At 50.5% G+C, this 18,227-nt stretch overlaps 1 protein-coding gene across 7 annotated transcripts in view; it reads right to left on the reverse strand.

The window, feature by feature from the left end:
- TASOR2 (transcription activation suppressor family member 2) overlaps positions 1 to 14,941 on the reverse strand; it is a 51,998-nt gene extending 37,057 nt beyond the window's left edge. For 4 of the 7 annotated variants that reach the window (XR_012585289.1, XM_074573173.1, XM_074573171.1 and 1 more), the window contains exons 1-3: positions 14,072 to 14,247; positions 3,078 to 3,223; positions 574 to 669 (exon numbers count right to left, since the gene is read on the reverse strand). Coding sequence is in view for 3 of the 7 variants with exons in the window: in XM_074573173.1 (XP_074429274.1) it covers positions 574 to 669; positions 3,078 to 3,223; positions 14,072 to 14,114 (285 nt within the window). In the remaining 4 variants the exon portion in view is untranslated. Of the gene's footprint in view, positions 1 to 573; positions 670 to 3,077; positions 3,224 to 14,071; positions 14,248 to 14,567 lie in introns of those variants that run through there. The other 3 variants (XM_074573176.1, XM_074573174.1, XM_074573175.1) reach the window with 2 other exon arrangements.
- Positions 14,942 to 18,227: the final 3,286 nt, after the last annotated feature.

Below are 18,227 nucleotides of genomic sequence, written 5' to 3' on the forward strand. Positions count from 1 at the left end.
AGCATGGCATCATTAAGTCACGTTACAAGTGAATTCCCACTAGATTTCCCGAACATCCTTGTGTAGACAAACTCTTCTCACAAAATGAAAAGCATCCCTGTGAAAAACGGGCAGGAATAACTTTCCCAATAGCTGTGTCAAGCTCTCTCTCCATGTAGCTGGCAAAGCCAACAGAACTTGCCCAAAACCACCTGACAAACTCCTGTCTTCTGTCACAAAGGCACTTTTTTCTTCTGAGAGTACCTGAAAGGTTTCACCTGTCTGAACTTCACCATAAATCCACTGGGACAAAGGGAGATTCTTTCTATCTCCCTGCAGAGGGCAAAGGAGGCAGCCAAATCTCAAATAGTAATTGACTGGAGAGATGCAAATTAAGATCCATCACTAAAGCCTCCCAGAAGCAGCTTTCAGAACTTGCTCTGGACTATTTATACAGCAGTAATTGCACTGGTAACCGGGGTACAGAGAGCCAGGACACTTCAGTCAACAGATCTGCTGGGCTTTGGTGGGACGGAGCACACGTGCAGACACTTGGCATCAAACTTCTTAAACTGAATAAACATTTCAGGTTACCTCTTCTTCATTATCAAACAGGAGAAATGCAAAGGTCTCCTCCAGCTCCTCCTGGCTGTACCCGGCGGCTTCCTTTGCTTGGGCAAAAGCTTTGAGCTGCAGAAGACACAACAACACTTTGTTCTAGTCTGTTCATGCCAGAGCCAAGTGACGGGTGTTCATGGTGTGAGGACACTGGTTCTCTTTAATATCTTTATCAATGATCTGGATGAAGGGATCGAATGCACCCTCAGTAAGTTCGCAGATGACACTAAGCTGGGCGGGCGTGTTGATCTGCTTGAGGGTAGGTTGGCTCTGCAGAGGGATCTGGACAGGCTGGACCGATGGGCTGAGACCAATGGTATGAGGTTCAACAAGGCCAAATGCCAGGTCCTGCACTTGGGTCACAACAACCCCATGCAGCGCTACAGGATTGGGGCAGAGTGGCTCGAAAGCAGCTCGACAGAAAAGGACTTGGGAGTGTTGGTTGACAGCCGGCTGAATATGAGCCAGCAGTGTGCCCAGGTGGCCAAGAAGGCCAACAGCATCCTAGCCTGTATCAGGAATAGTGTGGTGAGCCGGACTAGGGAAGTGATCATCCCCCTGTACTCGGCACTGGTGAGGCCCCACCTCGAGTACTGCGTTCAGTTTTGGGCCCCTCGCTACAAGAGGGACATTGAGGTGTTGGAGCGTGTCCAGAGAAGGGCTACAAAGCTGGTGAGGGGTCTGGAGGACAAACCTTATGAGGAACGACTGAGGGAGCTGGGGTTGTTTAGCCTGGAGAAGAGGAGGCTGAGGGGAGACCTTATCACCCTCTACCTGAAAGGAGGTTGTAGAGAGATGGGGGCTGACCTCTTCTCCCTGGTGACAAGTGATAGGACGAGGGGAAACGGGTTCAAGTTACGTCAGGGGAGGTTTAGATTAGATATTAGGAGACATTTTTTCACTGAAAGGGTTATTAAACATTGGAATAGGCTGCCCAGGGAGGTGGTGGATTCACCATCCCTGGAGGTGTTTAAAAAAAGGGTAGATGGGGCACTTAGGGACATGGTTTAGAAGTGGCTCTTGTCAGGGTAGGCTAAAGGCTGGACTCGATGATCTTAAAGGTCCCTTCCAACCTCAACAATTCTATGATTCTATGACAGTGTGTCCCAAGTACCTCCAGTCGTGGTCAGTACGGGGCAGCTGGCAGCACATCATTCCCTCCCCAGGCATGTGTACACCACAAGACCCCCAGTCCATGCATCTGTCTGTCCATCTGAATCTGTCTTTGATCCCAGCAGAACATGTTCAATGTCCTCCAAGGGACAGCAGGGACATCCAGCCCCACAGTGTCACTCTGCTCATCCCAGGGAAGTCCAGCCTTATTCCACCTTGCCCTGCTTGCCACGCACCATCAGCTACTGGGGAGCTTGTTTCTCTGAGCAGCATGTGGGCTGGTGGAGTGTCACATTTAGTAGCCAACCATGACCATCAGAAGACATGGAGAAGATGCCTACAAAGGGGAGGGGCTTGGAAGCACGTCTCTTTTTCTCTCTTCACTGAGCAGGGCAGCCTAGACTATTTGACTAGAGGGCAGGTGCTATTATGAGTCTACAGCTCAGAGGGTTTGGCTACAGCCAAATAACACAGTACTCCAATTTCTATTGTCTGATAATTAAAGCAGAGCATATTCCCAGCACAGACAGGAAGAACATCATGGGAGCAAACAGAGCTGGATCTGAGTCCATGATGTTTTAGGGCTTTAATAAAAGAAGCTGTAGAAGGATGGGATTTTTTTTAAATAGGGTTAGAAGACAAGAAAACAACAATCTCATCACTGCTTTTGCTTATTTTGGCTTTAGAACTCACAGGCAAATCAACAAATGACTTGATATCTCCTTTTCCAGTTTGTTTTAATCCAGCTCCACAGTGACCATCCCAGATTTAGGCAGCCAAAATGCCTAAGCCCTATTTAATTCATGACAACAAGCAGACTGGTCATCTCCAGTCCCCAGAGGAGACAGCCTGCCGTCCGTGCCGCTGACAGTGGGACTGTAGGGATGAGGCATTTTAAAAGTGGTTTTGTACAGGCCCCGGTCAGCTGGAGAAAGGGAAACGGGGTTAAAACTGGTGCCTGCACAGGTACGAGGGCAGACAAAAGAAACACAACTTGGAAATCTGCCTTGCTCTGAATCAGCAGAAGTGCAATAACATTAAAGCTCTCCTGCTAGGTATCAAACCAGGACTTCAACCTGCCCCAAAGGCCTGCTCCAGGAATTGCTGTTAAATGTTTGGCAACATTGGCTGAAAGGACATTTTATCCCTAATCAGATTGGGAGGAAAGGCAGGCAAGAAAGCAAAGAAAAGGCTCCCTCCAGTCAGGAACTGCAAACGGGGCTCTAAGAGGCAGAAAGATCAGCCATGTGCTGCAAAGGAAAGACAGACTTGCCAATAAACCAGCATTCACAGACGTCTGCAGCTCCCAAAGAAATGCCACCCCTTCCCGAGCTGCCAGCAACACCCTGCTCCCCCGCCGGCCTTACCTCACTTAGAAAAACATCGTTTTCCACCAGAATTGCTTGGCTGTACTGAAAACCGTCCTGAGATGTAGAGTCCAAGTAGGAGCTCTGCAGCACCGAAACCGCTGTCTCCAAAAGGGAACTTGACTCTTCTGCCTCTGGATGAAAACCTGGAGGAAGAAAGCGAAAAGCAGGTGCAAATATTAACTCTGGGCACCCCCAGATGAGTAGGGGGCCTCAGCAGAGGCGGGTGGCAGCTGAGGGTGATTCGCCACACACGGGCCTCATTTATCAAGCCCAGATCTCCATGGAACTCCGTGGCTCCCACTGGGAGCAGCAGCTCCCCTCCAGCCACGCAACCCCCGAGTCTTTGTCCGCAAGTTAAACCACCCTTCGGCAGGAAGAATACGAGCTTCCTTGTAAGCACTTAAAGTTTTTCCCTTAAAAGAAATTGTTAGCGACTGCTAGGAGCAAAGCCTGGTGGTAAATTAACTTTACGCTCTCTGAGCGGGTCAGAGTTTTCTCTTCTGCTAAAAAGTTACTTAGATTCACTGCAATCTCCTTTAGGGTGTGAGAGTTGATGTCTGCACGCAGGGAAAAGTCTCGGTGCATGCCCAGTTTCTCGGCGTTATTTGTTTTACTACAAAGATCCTCAGGTCTTGAGCGAACGCGGTTTTTCAATACCACGAGAGCAAACCTCAAACTCAGATTCAAAGCCTCAACGGGCAGAGCTTTCTTGAAGCCGAAATTCTCTCGACATCTCCAAAGGAAAACATCTCAGTAAAACGCTTCCCAGCAGCATCCCACCAAGAAGAGGTCCCAAAGCAGTTGACAAATTAAATACTGACACAGAAACAAAGGAAAGCCCTGCGGTACTTGTGCTCTTGCAGCTGTTAAAATCCAAATATTAAATAAAGCAGCCACTTAGAAACACAGGAAATACTGGGCTCAGTCTCTGTTGCACATTTAAAAACCTTTACCTTTATTACTGGTGGTGATTCATGAGCTATGAGATTTCAAATCCCCAGCTGAGTTTGCAACATAGACATATTGAAAAGGTTTATTTCTTCTGACCCATTAACTTTAGAAAACAAAGCAGTCATCAATAAGGAAGGAAATGTACAACCACTGAACTCCACGTGAAGAGCAGGTTTTGCACGCTGGCCTCTGTTTAAGAAAAACCTCACCGAAATTTTGAGGACAAATAGGTAAGTTCTCATTTTTAACCTCTAAAGCAGAAAGGCCCACGTTCCTTTGGCGATGAGCAAGATAGGATCTGTTGTCACCCTGCAACCTACTTGGGGTTTTGACTCCTATTTTTAAAGACCAAGTTTTAATTGTCTTTTTTCTTTTCCTCCCCTCAATTAAAAAGAAGAAAAGACACGATCATTCCCTATGTCACAAATCTTGTTATTCCTCTCAAATTACTCCAGGCCAAAGAAGGACCTAATATAAAGAACAGGAAAAATACCAGTTCAAATTGCACGTATTGTACTCATTTAGCTACACTGCTCTCAGCCAGTTGAGCCAGTTTGCACTACGGGGCTTAACAGGGGAAGGGAGACAGCGTCTGCTTTGTGCCAAGCAAAAGACAAATCCGGACACGGCAAAGAACGGGGGGATCTAAAAACGGTTCTAAGAAAAGCCCATATGGTGGGAATGGAAATTGGGAGCACAGAAAGGGGAAGTCTTTAAAGGTACTTTCGCCTCTCTCAATCCCGCTCTGGGGGTGCCCTCTTGTATTCACTTTTTTAAACCTCCCACTTTCAGGTGATGCCTCTCTGATCACTAGAAGCAGTAAAAAAAGCAGGTGAACACAACTTGGCTCTCGTGCACACAAAACTTAAAAATAAAGAGGTCTTCCAGCTCGCTCTCTCAGTATTACTGTTTTATCTCTTTGAACCTAATGAGGATAGGAAGGGATGTTAAGTTTGCTCACTTTTTTTCCTCACGTGTCTTTCATTTTGCTTTGTGTCTCTCGCATCCTGTGGGTCTCAAAGAAGCAGTCAGGGAGTTCAGATTCCCCACAGAAATCAGATCAGGGAATTACATCCCAGCTTAGAGTTCTGCTGAGCGTGAGAGACACCGAGTTGACAAAGAGAGATTACGGGATTAAAAACCCCACTGGCTGCAGAACATATATTGAGGGTGCAGAGTGTTAAATCAGCAAAAGCACTGGATATTCAGTATCTTTCAGGGGTAAAAGCTACGAGCTTTAAAAAAAAAAAAAAAGCCTGGGAAGCTCTTGGAAATGCAACATAAACAGCAATTTTGCAGGTAACTCTAACATTTGTTCTTCCCTACAAATTCAGCTGCAGCGTAAAAATGATAGTCTAAAAAGGGGGGGGTGGGGGGAAAAATTGCCATAGTAATACATAAATACATGAGACGAAACAATCATAGAGCGTGACCCCGAGTCCAGCAGCTTGCTGTGACCCTCAGCTCCCCTTTCAGATCCGTTCCCACCCTAAGGAAGGGTCTGCACTCACACAAATACATAGAAAACCCTGACACATCCAGGTTTCGCTTGCAGAAGCAGAAGGCCCTTGACAGTCTCTGCGCACGCTGCGAGGAGGCAAAAGTGAAAGCGCCTAAACCAGAAGTAAAAGTGAAAGTGGCTGTTCCCCTCTGAGCAAAGCTGTGCCACTACCACCACGCAGCATCCTGAAAACGGGACTGACTTCCCACAGGGGGCTGGTGGGACAGCAGAGACGTGTTGTGGGACTGATGGCTGGAGAAGAGCTGGAGAAACCCAGCACCGCCCTGCACCAGCAGGGCCCAGCTGAATCCATGCCGGGGTTGTCCATGCTCTGAAATCCCTGGGGAGGGGATTCACAGCCTGTCCTGGTGATTTCCAACCCTGACAGCACGGGAGGAAAAACCAGTCGCCTTTGCAGCTATTAACATCAGTTGCCAACGCTGCAAGTAAGGCTGATCTTTCCCTCGTGCTGCGGCTGTGCAGAAGTCATACCCCAAGAGCCTTGCATTCCTTGGAAGGCTGCTAACCTACCGCTTCCTCCTCCTTTTCTAGACTGAAAGCCAGCTCCTTTGACCTTTCCTCCCTGATCACGCCTGCAAACGTCTCAATGTACTCCATTTTGTCCTCTGCAAAGCGCTGGCTAAGGCCAGCCTGCGTGGACGTGCCCCACTGGCAGACACGCACGGCCCATACGCCTCCCGGGAGCTGCACCCCTTTGCTCCCCTTTCCAATTCCGGGCTCCTGCAGGTGCTGGATGCCTGTCAGGAGGGACAGCCAAGGCCAAGAGACACATAATTCCCAAAAAACAGGATCCTCTGTTGGCTCATCCATTTTCATGTGACCTCTGGATGGCCTCACCACGCAGAGACTTCCAAAGTCAGCCCAGGAGGAAAACCCACGGCTTTCGAAACACTTACTTGTACAGGCTTCTACAGAGAAACAGGTTTGCTTTTCTTCACAGTCTTTCTTTTTGGTTTTTGTTTTTTTTTTTTACCTTAAAATTTTAGTAGCACTTGCTGCAGACACTTGAATGCTGTCAAATCTCCACAAGTCTGCAATTTAGCGTGGTCAATACACACTGAACACAGCCACGCTGCTCACCTACGGGGCTTCTGACCTGTCCCTCGGCACAGCTGCTCCTGCGCGGTCCCTTCCCACAGCCCTTCTCCATCTTGCCCCTCTTCACCCAGGATTTCCCCCATTTTCCTGGCTTGGTCCCATCGTTAGTATAAGCTGTAACAACAGGCGTCACTGGCAGTGTCAGTTCCGGCATCACCACATGCCACTTTGTGCCATCAACAGTTCATGTTCTACCAGCATGATCCTTAAGATCATCCTCCCAACTTCTTCGGCTGTGCTGAAGTCCACTTTCTCTCTTCTTTTTACAATCTCCCATCCTGATTTTGCTGCTCTCACTCTTTTGCTTTCTAATAATTTCTAGCACGCAGTAATTATTACGACAATTATATGAACTGTCCCTTTTAACTCGGCATTGTAAAACCCACAGTACTACACGCTTGACCAGCTATTTACCTGCAAATCTCCTTTACTGCAGCCAGCCCTGGGGCCCTCAGCACGGGAGAGACACGGAGCTGTTGGAGCGGGGCCAGAGGAGGCCCCGGAGATGCTGGGAGGGCTGGAGCCCCTCTGCTGTGGGGACAGGCTGAGAGAGCTGGGGGGGTTCAGCCTGGAGAAGAGAAGGCTCCGGGAAGACCTTCCAGCCCCTTCCAGTCCCTAATGGGGCTCCAGGAAAGATGGGGACAAACTTTTTAGCAGGGCCTGGTGCAACAGGACAAGGGGTAATGGCTTTAAACTAAAAGAGGGGAGATTCAGACTAGATATAAGGAAGAAATTTTTTACAATGCGGGTGGTGAAACACTGGCCCAGGTTGCCCAGAGAAGTGGTAGATAACCTATCCCTGGACACATTCAAGGTCAGGTTGGACGGGGCTCTGAACTTCTCTGTAGTTGAAGATGTCCCTGCTCATGGCAGGGGAGGTTGGACTAGATGGCCTTTTAATGGGACCTTCCAACCCAAACTATTCGATGGATGGTTCTATGATTCTTTTAGCTACAGCCTGCTGATGGAGCAGGTGACCTGGTAAACATACTGACAAAGAAGGATGTCTCTTTGTCCAGGAGGCCTGAGACATCCCTGATAAGCTCAGTCAAAAACCTCCTTGATGGGGAGCAGTTGGCAGGACAAAGAAACTGAGATAAGGACCTGACCTTCCATGGAAGCAGATGTCAGCAACAACTACTTTGGGAACTGACGTCCTATGCCCACTTCAGTATCTACACCAAAGAAGTACAAAAAGTAACTCACTACCTACCCAAAATGAGCTTCTCTGCAAGAACTTCCATGTACGAGATCTCCCAGGCAGACCAGACCCTCACCAGGGCCACCTGGCTGACTCAGGACTTGGTGACACGGATCATCTTTGAAGTCACCGATTGGCCCCACTCCTGGGAGCAGTTTGGCGAGTGCCACATTGGTGACACCTCACATAATATATTTATAGCTGCACACATAGGTAAAGGGTCATTAAGTATATACTTGCTTTGCTAGCTACAATTCTGTAATAACTTGTAATATACAGATATTTGCTTTGCTCTTGTTATACATATATACACACACACACTCGCTTTCCTAGTATAGTGACTTGTGTATATTTATATACATATATATTTGTTTTTACTAATAGCAGTTTTGTAGCAATTTGTAATAAAGAAATTCTCAGAAACCCAGAACCTCGGTGTCCTTCTGTACTGCAGAATCCCGAGAACCCCACGGTCACGATCTTTACCGACGTGCGAGTCGGGTCACCCACGCCAAGTCGTGACCATGACCTGTTATAAAAGGTGGGCTGCACAAGTCTTGGCTCATTACTGCTGAAGCACAGAAGTCCCTTTCCTCTTTCGGTTTAAACCAAACACTGAGCTAAATTAAGCCAAACAAAGCCCCAAATCACCATCTCCCACAAATGTCTAGGAGCAGGAAGGTGTCACGCCTGCAAAGTAACAAGATGTTGACTACAGCGCGGATGCTTCTCACTGTTGTGAAGTATTTCCAGTTAACGACGTGATGTAAACTAAGCTTACATTTACTCTCCAGGAGGAATCAGGCAAGGAGATGTAGCACAGACCACTCACACGGTTAGCTGATATTAGATGTATTTACAAACTGATCACCAAGGCAGACCCCAGAGACCGCACAGCACAGCACGGCAGAGCTACCCTCCCCATGGCGCAGGTGTCCTATGCCCACGGAGACCGGTCCAGGGCATGGTTAGCATGGCACCGAAGCAGAAAATTATTTGCCTTGGCATATTCAAGCCTCTCAGGGGTTCTCTTGTGTTTTAGTGTGGGTTCTCCAAAGCCTTTCGATCTCAAGATACACTCTCCTACACCAGACAAGTGCCTTGTTCCTTGCTGCTCCTGCTGTTATCACCTACTTCTACAGCTTTGCTACTTCCCAGCATCTTTTTCTTTCACTTTCTCGCCTTTTCCGTTCCCGTTTCTTCCACTTGGAGACACAGACAACTATTCTAACCTTGTATTTGTCAGGCTGCTAATAAGCACAGCTTGCTGAACCCACCATGAGGTAACGGATCTGATCTAAGCCATGTACAACAAAGCCAACACAGCCGGGATATTACGTGTACCAGAGGCAGATGTTGGGCATGGGATGGGTTACCAGGGCAGGCTTGTGCTCATGGTCCAGCCAAAATAAGACAGCTGGCTTAAACGGGGCTGATGGAGGCACCCGTTTGCAGAGACGAGGAGCGAGTCTGCTGGCAAATGAAAGGGGAAAAGCCTTCCCACCAGGGATGGAAAAGGCAGCACAGGACTGTCTGGCAGAGGCAGGAAGGGCTCTGATAACAAGCAGCGTTTTCTGTAGCTCTCACCATGGGTTACTGCAGACCAGTTCAAAGATCAACTGGACAGATTTGCGGGGAAAACATTCCATTGAATACAAGGATTCCAGCTCTTCCCCAGGAAGCCCCTGAGCCACAAACCTGCACAGTTGACAGGAGTTTTCAGAGAAAGAGCGCTGTACCTTTGTCCTGTTCACATGCTTTTCCCTAAGCAGCCACGATGGGACATGAATCAGCACAAGGTTTTAGCCCTAGTCCAATGTGCGTGGAGCCAGGCCGACACCAGATGATGGATGTGCAGTGCCACATTAGCACGACCGTGGTAGGAAGCATCTCTTTCTCTATGCGGTGCTTTCATGGGCAAGACCAGAAACTTCTTGAGTCAATTATCCTGCAACTGCTACAGGCTTCCTGCAAGTAAATCATTGTAACAGATCATTACAAACCACCTCTCTGCAGCAGATGTTTCCTCGTACTCTCAGAAAGAGAGCGGTTGGCTCACGTGGAGGTTCAAGAGCTCTTGTAACTGTGGAGCTATTTTCCCCCAGGAAAACTGAGCATTCAAATTGACGGGCAGGGGGGAAATTCTGGATGGCATGGCTCTCTAACCTGTGCAATTAGCTGAAAAAAGTACACAGGCTGATGCAGCTCCACTCTCCTAAATTAACATCCTTGGCCTTAAACCCGGGAGTTGTGTCCCTATTTGGGGTGAGATGGTATCTTTTGCAATCTCCTGGTTTGATGTATTTAAAACACTCTTCTGTAGTGAGACAAGGTGATTGCTGCTAAGCTGAAAAACCCAGGTGCTGGATTGTATTTTAAATTACCTCTGGGATCAGGTAGCCCGTGAATGCAGATATCTAGGCTGCAGGAGCTTTTGTAATGCTTTTCATCTCGATATCAGAGACTGACAGTATTTATTTAGATCACTTTTAGGAGTCAGGCAATGCAGGGAACCCCTGGCACCTTCTCAAGAGAGCTACCACTCTGCCCAGAGGACAGGCAACCGTTACACAGACAGCTGCACTTCAGCTCTGACAACACAGATTTAATCTGAGCCGCACCTGAATGCATCTGCTTGGCTGGGGAGAAAACATTATTAATTTCCTCACAGGTAGAGAAGGTTATGTTCCTACACTACGTAAAAAACCCCTGTGTCATAAGACATTTCAACAAACCTGGTTGTTTCAAACTGTGCCCCAAATTCCTACCCAGAGAAGGCAGACCCAACAAGACCACACATAACTACGTAGGCAGCAAGTGAGCTGGATTTGCTTGGTCTTGGGGAGAAAAGCTAAGGAGATCTGACTGCAGCCCACAACTCCCTGATGGAGAGTCACAGAGATGATGGAGCCTCTCTTGTGGCACCAGCAGATGGAAAAATTAAGGGGAAACACCTCAAGTTGCACCTTGAGAGGTTCAGACTGGATGAGAGGATGAAATTTTTCTCCTGGAGCGTGATGCAGCCTTAGGCCAGGTCGCAGAGAGGTGGGAGTCCCCATCCTTGGCTGGGCAAAGCCACAGCTGCCCCACTCTGATACTGGTGAAAAAATTCTACTCAGAGTAGGAGTTCTACACCATAGAAACCTTCCAGGCAATATTTCATTGATTTTATAGCTTCCCTCCTGTTACTTTCAGCTCCTCATGTAATCAAGGATGTGATTATTAAAGGTTTTCCCTCATTAATTCACTGCACGGGCAGTTGTGGCTGCCCTTCATCTCATCAGGTGCTCCTCAAAGCCCCATCCTCCCATAGCTCCCCTCTTGTATCATCTTATACAGGGTTGCCACCTGTTGTGGATTCACTCAGCTGCAGGTGTCTGCATTGACTCTTCCCAAATGTAGCACCAGCACAGGCATTTTAGCACTTCGACAACTAAAGAAAACCCTTTCTTTGCAAAACCAGCCAGCCAAGTGATTCTCCCTGCTATTGCAGTAGCCCGATGGCCTAAGACAGTCACACTTGACGTGCTTTGACCTCGTGGGAGAGCGTAGACTCGTGCACAGCAAACTAAAACCCCGCTGATGAGAGGCTTGCCTTCGCTAGGTTTATGTTTCACGGATCCCTTGCATGCAGCCCACAGATGGTAGATTGAAACTCACACCTTAAACCCAGCCAACCACACAGCGCCCGCAGAGAAACATCCAGCCCTCCCAAGAAACATCAGCCTGCCGCCTCGTGAGCTGGAGTTTGCCTGCTGCTTCCCAAAACCCCGAAAAATCAGCAATTGGGGGTGTCCTAGATCTAAAGTCCATGCACCATCAAGGCGACTGCACGCACTGCAGCAATGTCCAGGGTCTCCTGACACACAGGCAGCCTTGCGAGAGCACCAGCAACGCTTCACGTGTTAAAAACAACCTCCCCAAGGCAAAGCTCCCCCATTTGGGAAACAAAAAAAACACAAACCAAAAAAAACAAACAACTTTGCAGATGGAGAAAGTGGGCATACAGTTCCCCTGCCTGAAATCCTGCAGCTCCATTCCTCCAGGCTGCTGGTTACTTACTCCTTTTGCCTTTGAGCAATCCTGAAAACCTCCCAAACAGGGATATATCCTTCCTTAGGCTTGTTCTGTCGCGTTACTTTTGCTCTTACTACAGATGCTCTCCTTTCAGCATTGACTTTCTTTCCCCCGTCTACTTGTTCTGCTTGATAAGGCAATGGAGCTCTAACCACATGCTTTCTGTGGACCCTTTGACCACGGAAATTACCAAGACACACTTATAGTTTCAAATAAAAACAGAACCAAAGCCAAGTACCAAAATCCCCACACGCGCTGACTCCAAACACCCCATCAGAACTAGTGGGTAGTTATTTCATCATCATCCCCCCTCCCCCCCAAAAAAGACAAACTGTGCAAAACCAGATTTTACCCAAAATAATAAACATTTCACTTCCTTGTCTCAAAGCGATTCTAACCACAAATAAGCAGCTGGTCACTTTGGCAGGTGCCAGAGTGACCGATAAACATATTTCATGTAATAAAACCAGCCCATTCCACCACAGTTGTAATCCCATACGCATTTCGGTGGGTGGCTACAGTGACCTATGCAAACCCTTGCCCCGATGTTCCTTCTCTTCCCCTCCTGGCACAGCTGGGGTTGTGTAATGACAAAAATCAGCAAACTGCAGCAGAAAATAAAGTAAAAGAGGCTATTTTTAATCCAGATAGGTTCAGCAATCTGGATTGCTGCACGGCTCCACAGAGAGTTACACCAACACAGCTTGAAGTCAGACAGGATTCGGATGCTAGGGGGTAGTGGAGGTGAGTATCTGGGAATGGGGAACACAAGCTAGCTCCGCTACTGCCAAAAATGCCAGGTTTAACAGGAACACTAAAAATAGACCAAACTAGTATGCAAAACCAGTTTCAGAGCCGAGTAATACAGTCTCTGGTCCTAGGCGAGTACTTACACCTCTTATCAGAGCAGATAGGGAATCCGCCAGCAAAAATATTTTTCTATTGGAAAACAGCAATTTCCGTGAAATCGTTTTCTTGATCACACACACTATATCTAAAAATTCGTTCAAGTGCAGACCAGTAATTTCCAGACTCAACCACAGGCCAGCTAGTGCCAGCATAGCCCTATGTTTGTCTCGCTGTTCATTACCAGTTCGTTACCTCCTACAAGCACCGTAACGAGATCTATGGAGCAGCACTATGAAAAATCCACGTTGACTAAACACTTGGGGTAAAACCATGAGGCAAACGTTCTGACTTGAATCCCCCACAAAACAGAGCTTCACCCAGTGTCTCCTGCATCCACAATGAGCACCAAACTGCCGGGCTACTGATTCTTCTGGGCCAGGCAGGCTTTCTTGCACATCTTTTGGAAAAAACAAACAAACAAACAAAAAAACCCAACAAAACACCTTTGTTCCCATGTTTTACAACTATTTCCATGCCATCCATGCTCCTGCTTGCTTCATCTATCCCAGATTATCCCCCCGTAAGGAATGCAGACCTACAGCTCGGCAAGCCCTGCTCCTACCCAAGCCTCTGTGGGACAATTTGTTTGAGGACAACCTCAGAGCAGAACTGTGTGGGACCCGAAAAAAAAAAAAAAACCCAAACCCACACATTTTTCCCCCTTCTCTAAGGCCAATTTCCAGCCCCGTAGGGCAGTGCAGTTGCTCCAAAGGGGGAGCAAAGAGGCCTTCCAGCCTTCAGCTCCCCATGCCGGTCCCCGGACGGGAGCAGCACGCAGCCCATCTGTTTGTATTTCCATATCCCGCTCCTGAAGGACACCTGCATTGAGCAGCACGGCTCCCCAAGGACAGACCAAAGGTGTGTGTGCGTCCACAAAACGGCGGCTTTCCCAGATGCACATGGTCAGCTACCGGGAGCCTGGAAAAGCCAACGTGTCACTGGCGAGCCAGCCAAAATTAAATAACATTTTAGAAAAAAAAAAAAAAAAAAGCTGCTTTCTAGGTTATCGAAGGCCGCAAGGCAGGTGCCTCCAGCCCTGGCCGGGGGGCTGCTCCCCCTCACCCGGCGAGGAGCGGGTCCTCATGGAGCCTGGCAGCCCCGGCTCTGGGGGCAAAGCGGGGCAAAGCGGGGCAAAGCCGGCTTCGGCCTCTCCTCCCTAGACGAAGGGTGGGATGGAGCCGGCCGCCCTCCCCACGTCTCGGTCACCGCCCGCCCTCCCCCGGCCCCGCTCACCCGTGCCCGGCCCGCCGGTCTCCTCGGCCCGCCGCTCCCCCATGGCCGAGCCTCCTTCCTCGCCGTTCCCCGCCGCGCCGGCCCTCACACCGCCCACATGCCGCCCGGCCCGGCCCTCGGCGCGGCTCCGCTCCCGGCGGGGCCCCGGGAGGGTGCGGCGCTACCGGGCCGGGCGGGCCGGCAGGCTCAGGCGACGCGGGGCGGGCGAACAGCAGACCGCCGCCATCCGCCGGCCCCAGGAAGTGAAAAGGGCGCCGCGGAGGGACGGAGGCGGGTGGGTTGGGCGGGAAGGCAGGGCCGGGGGCAGGGCGGCGGTAGCAGCTTGGGGGGGGCGGGGGGGGGGGACACGGAAAAAAACAGAAAGTGAAAACTGAACCGGAAAGAGAGCGCGGCCGCGCCCGCCGCTTTCCTCTTCCCGCGGGTCACCGCCGCGCCGGCACCGGCCTGCGGCCGCCCTGCCCGCCCTCCCCTCAGCGCCATCTGCCTCATCCCTCACCTCAGGGTTTTCCCCGGCCCCTTGGTTTGGATCTTCCCGCAGCCCCTTCCCCTCATCTCCGCGGCGGCTGGCTTCGGTTCTTCCCTCACCCCCTTCCGTGATAACCTCAGCCCCCCGGCCCCTTTCCTCATAGAATCACAGAGTGGGTCGGGTTGGAAGGAACCTTAAAGCCCATCCAGTTGCAACCCCCCTGCCCTGGGCAGGGACACCTCCCACCAGCCCAGGTTGTTCCAAGCCCCGTCCAACCTGGCCTTGAACCCCTCCAGGGATGGGGCAGCCACAGCTTCTCTGGGCAACCTGGGCCAGGGGTTCACCCCCCTCACAGCAAACAATTTCTTCCCAATATCTCATCCCAATCTCCCCTCTTTCAGTGTAAAACCCTTCCCCCTCGTCCCATGGCTCCCCTCCCTGAGCCAGAGTCCCTCCCCAGCTTTCCTGGAGCCCCTTTAGGGACTGGAAGGGGCTGGAAGGTCTCCCCGGCGCCTTCTCTTCTCCAGGCTGAACCGCCCCAGCTCTCTCAGCCTGTCCCCAGAGCAGAGGGGCTCCAGCCCTCCCAGCATCTCCGGCGCCTCCTCTGGCCCCGCTCCAACAGCTCCGTGTCTCTCCTGTGCCGAGGCCCCAGCGCTGGAGGCAGCACTGCAGGGGGGTCTCCCCGAGCGGAGCAGAGGGGCAGAATCCCCCCCTCGCCCTGCTGCCCACGCTGCTGGGGATGCAGCCCAGGCTGCAGGGGGTTTCTGGGCTGCCAGCGCACGTTGCCGGCTCGTGTTGAGCTTCTCGTCCACCAACACCCCCAAGTCCTTCTCCTCAGGGCTGCTCTCCAGCCATTCTCTGCCCAGCCTGGATTTGTGCTTGGGATTGCCCCCACCCACGTGCAGGACCTTGCACTTGGCCTGGTTGAATTTCCTGAGGTTTGCATGGGCCTACCTCTCCAGCCTGTCCCCCTTGCCCCTTGTAGGCTGCCCTCATGGCCCCTCATGGGTTGGCTCCAAGCTGGCTATTGGCTGTGACACCTTTTTAGAGGAACATGCCCTAATTCATCCGAAGCATTTCACTGGTGTTTCCTTGTTAGCTCCTAATGCATCAGCAGTCCCTGGATCTTCTCTGTTGCTCAGAACTCCACCCCCTTTCCCCACTAATTCTAGTTTAAAGCTCTCCGTACAACTCTGGCCAGCTTGGTGGTGAAAACTGTCTTGCCCAACTTGGTCAGGCAAATACCATAATTCGTCTCCTCCTTTCTAAACCACTTCCTCTGACTGGGAGGATAGAGGAGAACACCACTTGCGATCCAGATCCTTTTAACGTTGCTCCAAGGGACATATAGTCTCTTTTGATGGTTCTGAGTTGCCTCCTCGCAGTATGGTCGGACCCTACGTGGGACAGTAGGAGTGGTTGATCATTTTTTGGGTTCACCAGGCTCAGCAGCCTCTCAGGGATGTCGTGAATGCAGCAAATAGTCAATGTTGCAATAGACGTTGGAGCAGGGAACAGGGTGATCTGGGCTTGCCCAACCTCTTATGCAAGGGGTTGTGTGAACACAGCGTGCCAGATTACGGGTCAACGGTTGTGTTCCACGAATGTCCGTTTGGCTGTGCTGGGAACTGAGTCTGGTGGGTGCTTGGAGGGGAGCCCCCCTGGGACTTCAGGTACTTTTGGCAATAAGATCCCTGGTGCTGTGTCCGCACAGCGACGCGCATCGTGGACACGCTGTGCCGTCACCCAGCTGAGTTAATAAGTTGATGGAGAGGCCGATTACCCGATCCTCGCTGGTGTTTGCACAGCCCGTTTGGGTCTCTCTGTGCTCAGCTCCCCAGCGCCCAGGCTCTGGTTTAGCTCTGCTGATGGGGTCAGGGGTATTTTCACGTGCTGGGGTAGTCATAGCCTTAGCAGGAAAGACTGGCAAACGAAGGAAAAAAGGAGAAAAACCAATGAGATGACAACGTGACAGCGCACTTATAAGTCACTTATTACTCAAAGCAATGCCGCAGGTCAGAAACGCGCCGTTACAGATATTCCACCCATTCTAAGAATTTGATACCGCAGCAGCAGAGAGTGCAAAGTGCTACTACCCAGTGAAAAAAACAAAGGAAAAGACACAGGAAAGAGGAAGTGATTTTTCTGGTGTCCCCCAGTCAGTAGGGGCAGTGTTGATACAGTCTTGTGCTCTGACCGCGTAGCAGTGTATCTCCGATTTGCCTGGTTTTTCTAGCTCCTGCTGGCATATTCAAAGACTGGAATTCTTGCTGGTGTTGCTGGTCTTAAACACAACGCGCCTAGGAGTAATAAAAAAGGCTTTCCGTGGTTCCCATGCCTTAGTACTCGGGTGAGGTGAGACGGAAATATCCGCGGGGTCAGTGTTACAGAATCAGAGAATGGCAGGGGTTGGAAGGGATCTTCAGAGATCATCTCGTCCAACCCTGTGCCAAAGCAGGTTGGACAGGAATGTGTCCAGGTGGTTTGGAAGATCTCCAGAGACGGAGACTCCAGAGCCTCTCTGGGCAGCCTGTGCCAGGGCTCTGCCACCCTCAAAGTAAAGAAGTTTTTCCTTATGTTTAGGTGGAACTTCCTACGTTCGAGTTTGTGCTTGTTATTTCTTGTCCTGTCACTGGGCATCACTGAGAAGAGTCTGGCCCCATCCTCTTGCCCCCCGCCCTTTAGCTATTGATGAGCATTGATGAGATCCCCTCTCAGTCTTCTCTTCTCCAGGCTAAACAGCCCCAGGGCTCTCAGCCTTTCATCAGCACAGAGATGCTCCAGTCCCCTCATCATCTTTGTAGCCTCCGCTGGACTCTCTCCAGCAGTTCCCTGTCCTTCTTGAAGCAGGGAGCCCAGAACTGGACACAGGACTCCTGATGTGGCCTCACCAGGGCAGAGCAGAGGGGCAGGATGACCTCCCTTGACCTGCTGGCCACGCTCTTTTTAATGCACCCCAGGAGACCATTGGCCTTCTTGGCTACAAGGTCACATTGCTGCCTCATGAGCAACTTGTCCACCAGGACTCCCAGGTAGGTCCCTCTCTGCAGAGCTGCTCTCCAGCAGGTCACCCCCAACCTGTCCTGGTGCATGGGGTTATTCCTCCCTGGAAGAAGTGCAGCACCCTACACTTGCCCTTGTTGAATTTCATTAGGTTCCTCACCGCCCAACTCTCCAGCCTGTCCAGGTCTCGTTATATGGCAGCACAGCCTTCCGGTGTGTCAGCCACCCCTCCCAGCTTTGTATCATCAGCAAATTTGCTGAGGGTACACTCTGTCCCCTCACGCGGGTCGTTGATGGATATATTGAACATTATATGTTGTCCCTGGTTGCCCTGTGAGGGTGGAAGAGGAACCGTGTGCCTCATCCTATGAGACAGGAGAAGGGCTCTGAGCTTCTGCGGCAGCTGCGAGGAAGAGCAGATCCGCAGTCAGAGCGCCCGGGTTTCCACCTCGAGCGTGACCATTCAGCCGCCACCTCAATGAAACACAAGTATTTTAGTATTAGGAATTATTTCTGATGAAGAAACGTAGGATTTCTGGTGAGACTTCTTTCTAAGTGATCTGTTCCTATTTCATCTATTAGAAAAACATGGAATTCGAGGGAAATTCGTCATCGTTTTTCTGGGGAGAGTAACAGGAGCCTCTGGAGGTCAGACTATTTCTAACTGGAGTTTCTGTGTTGCTGTTT

This window comes from Larus michahellis, chromosome 1 (genome assembly GCF_964199755.1).
Source record: "Larus michahellis chromosome 1, bLarMic1.1, whole genome shotgun sequence".
Classification (NCBI taxonomy): domain Eukaryota; kingdom Metazoa; phylum Chordata; class Aves; order Charadriiformes; family Laridae; genus Larus; species Larus michahellis.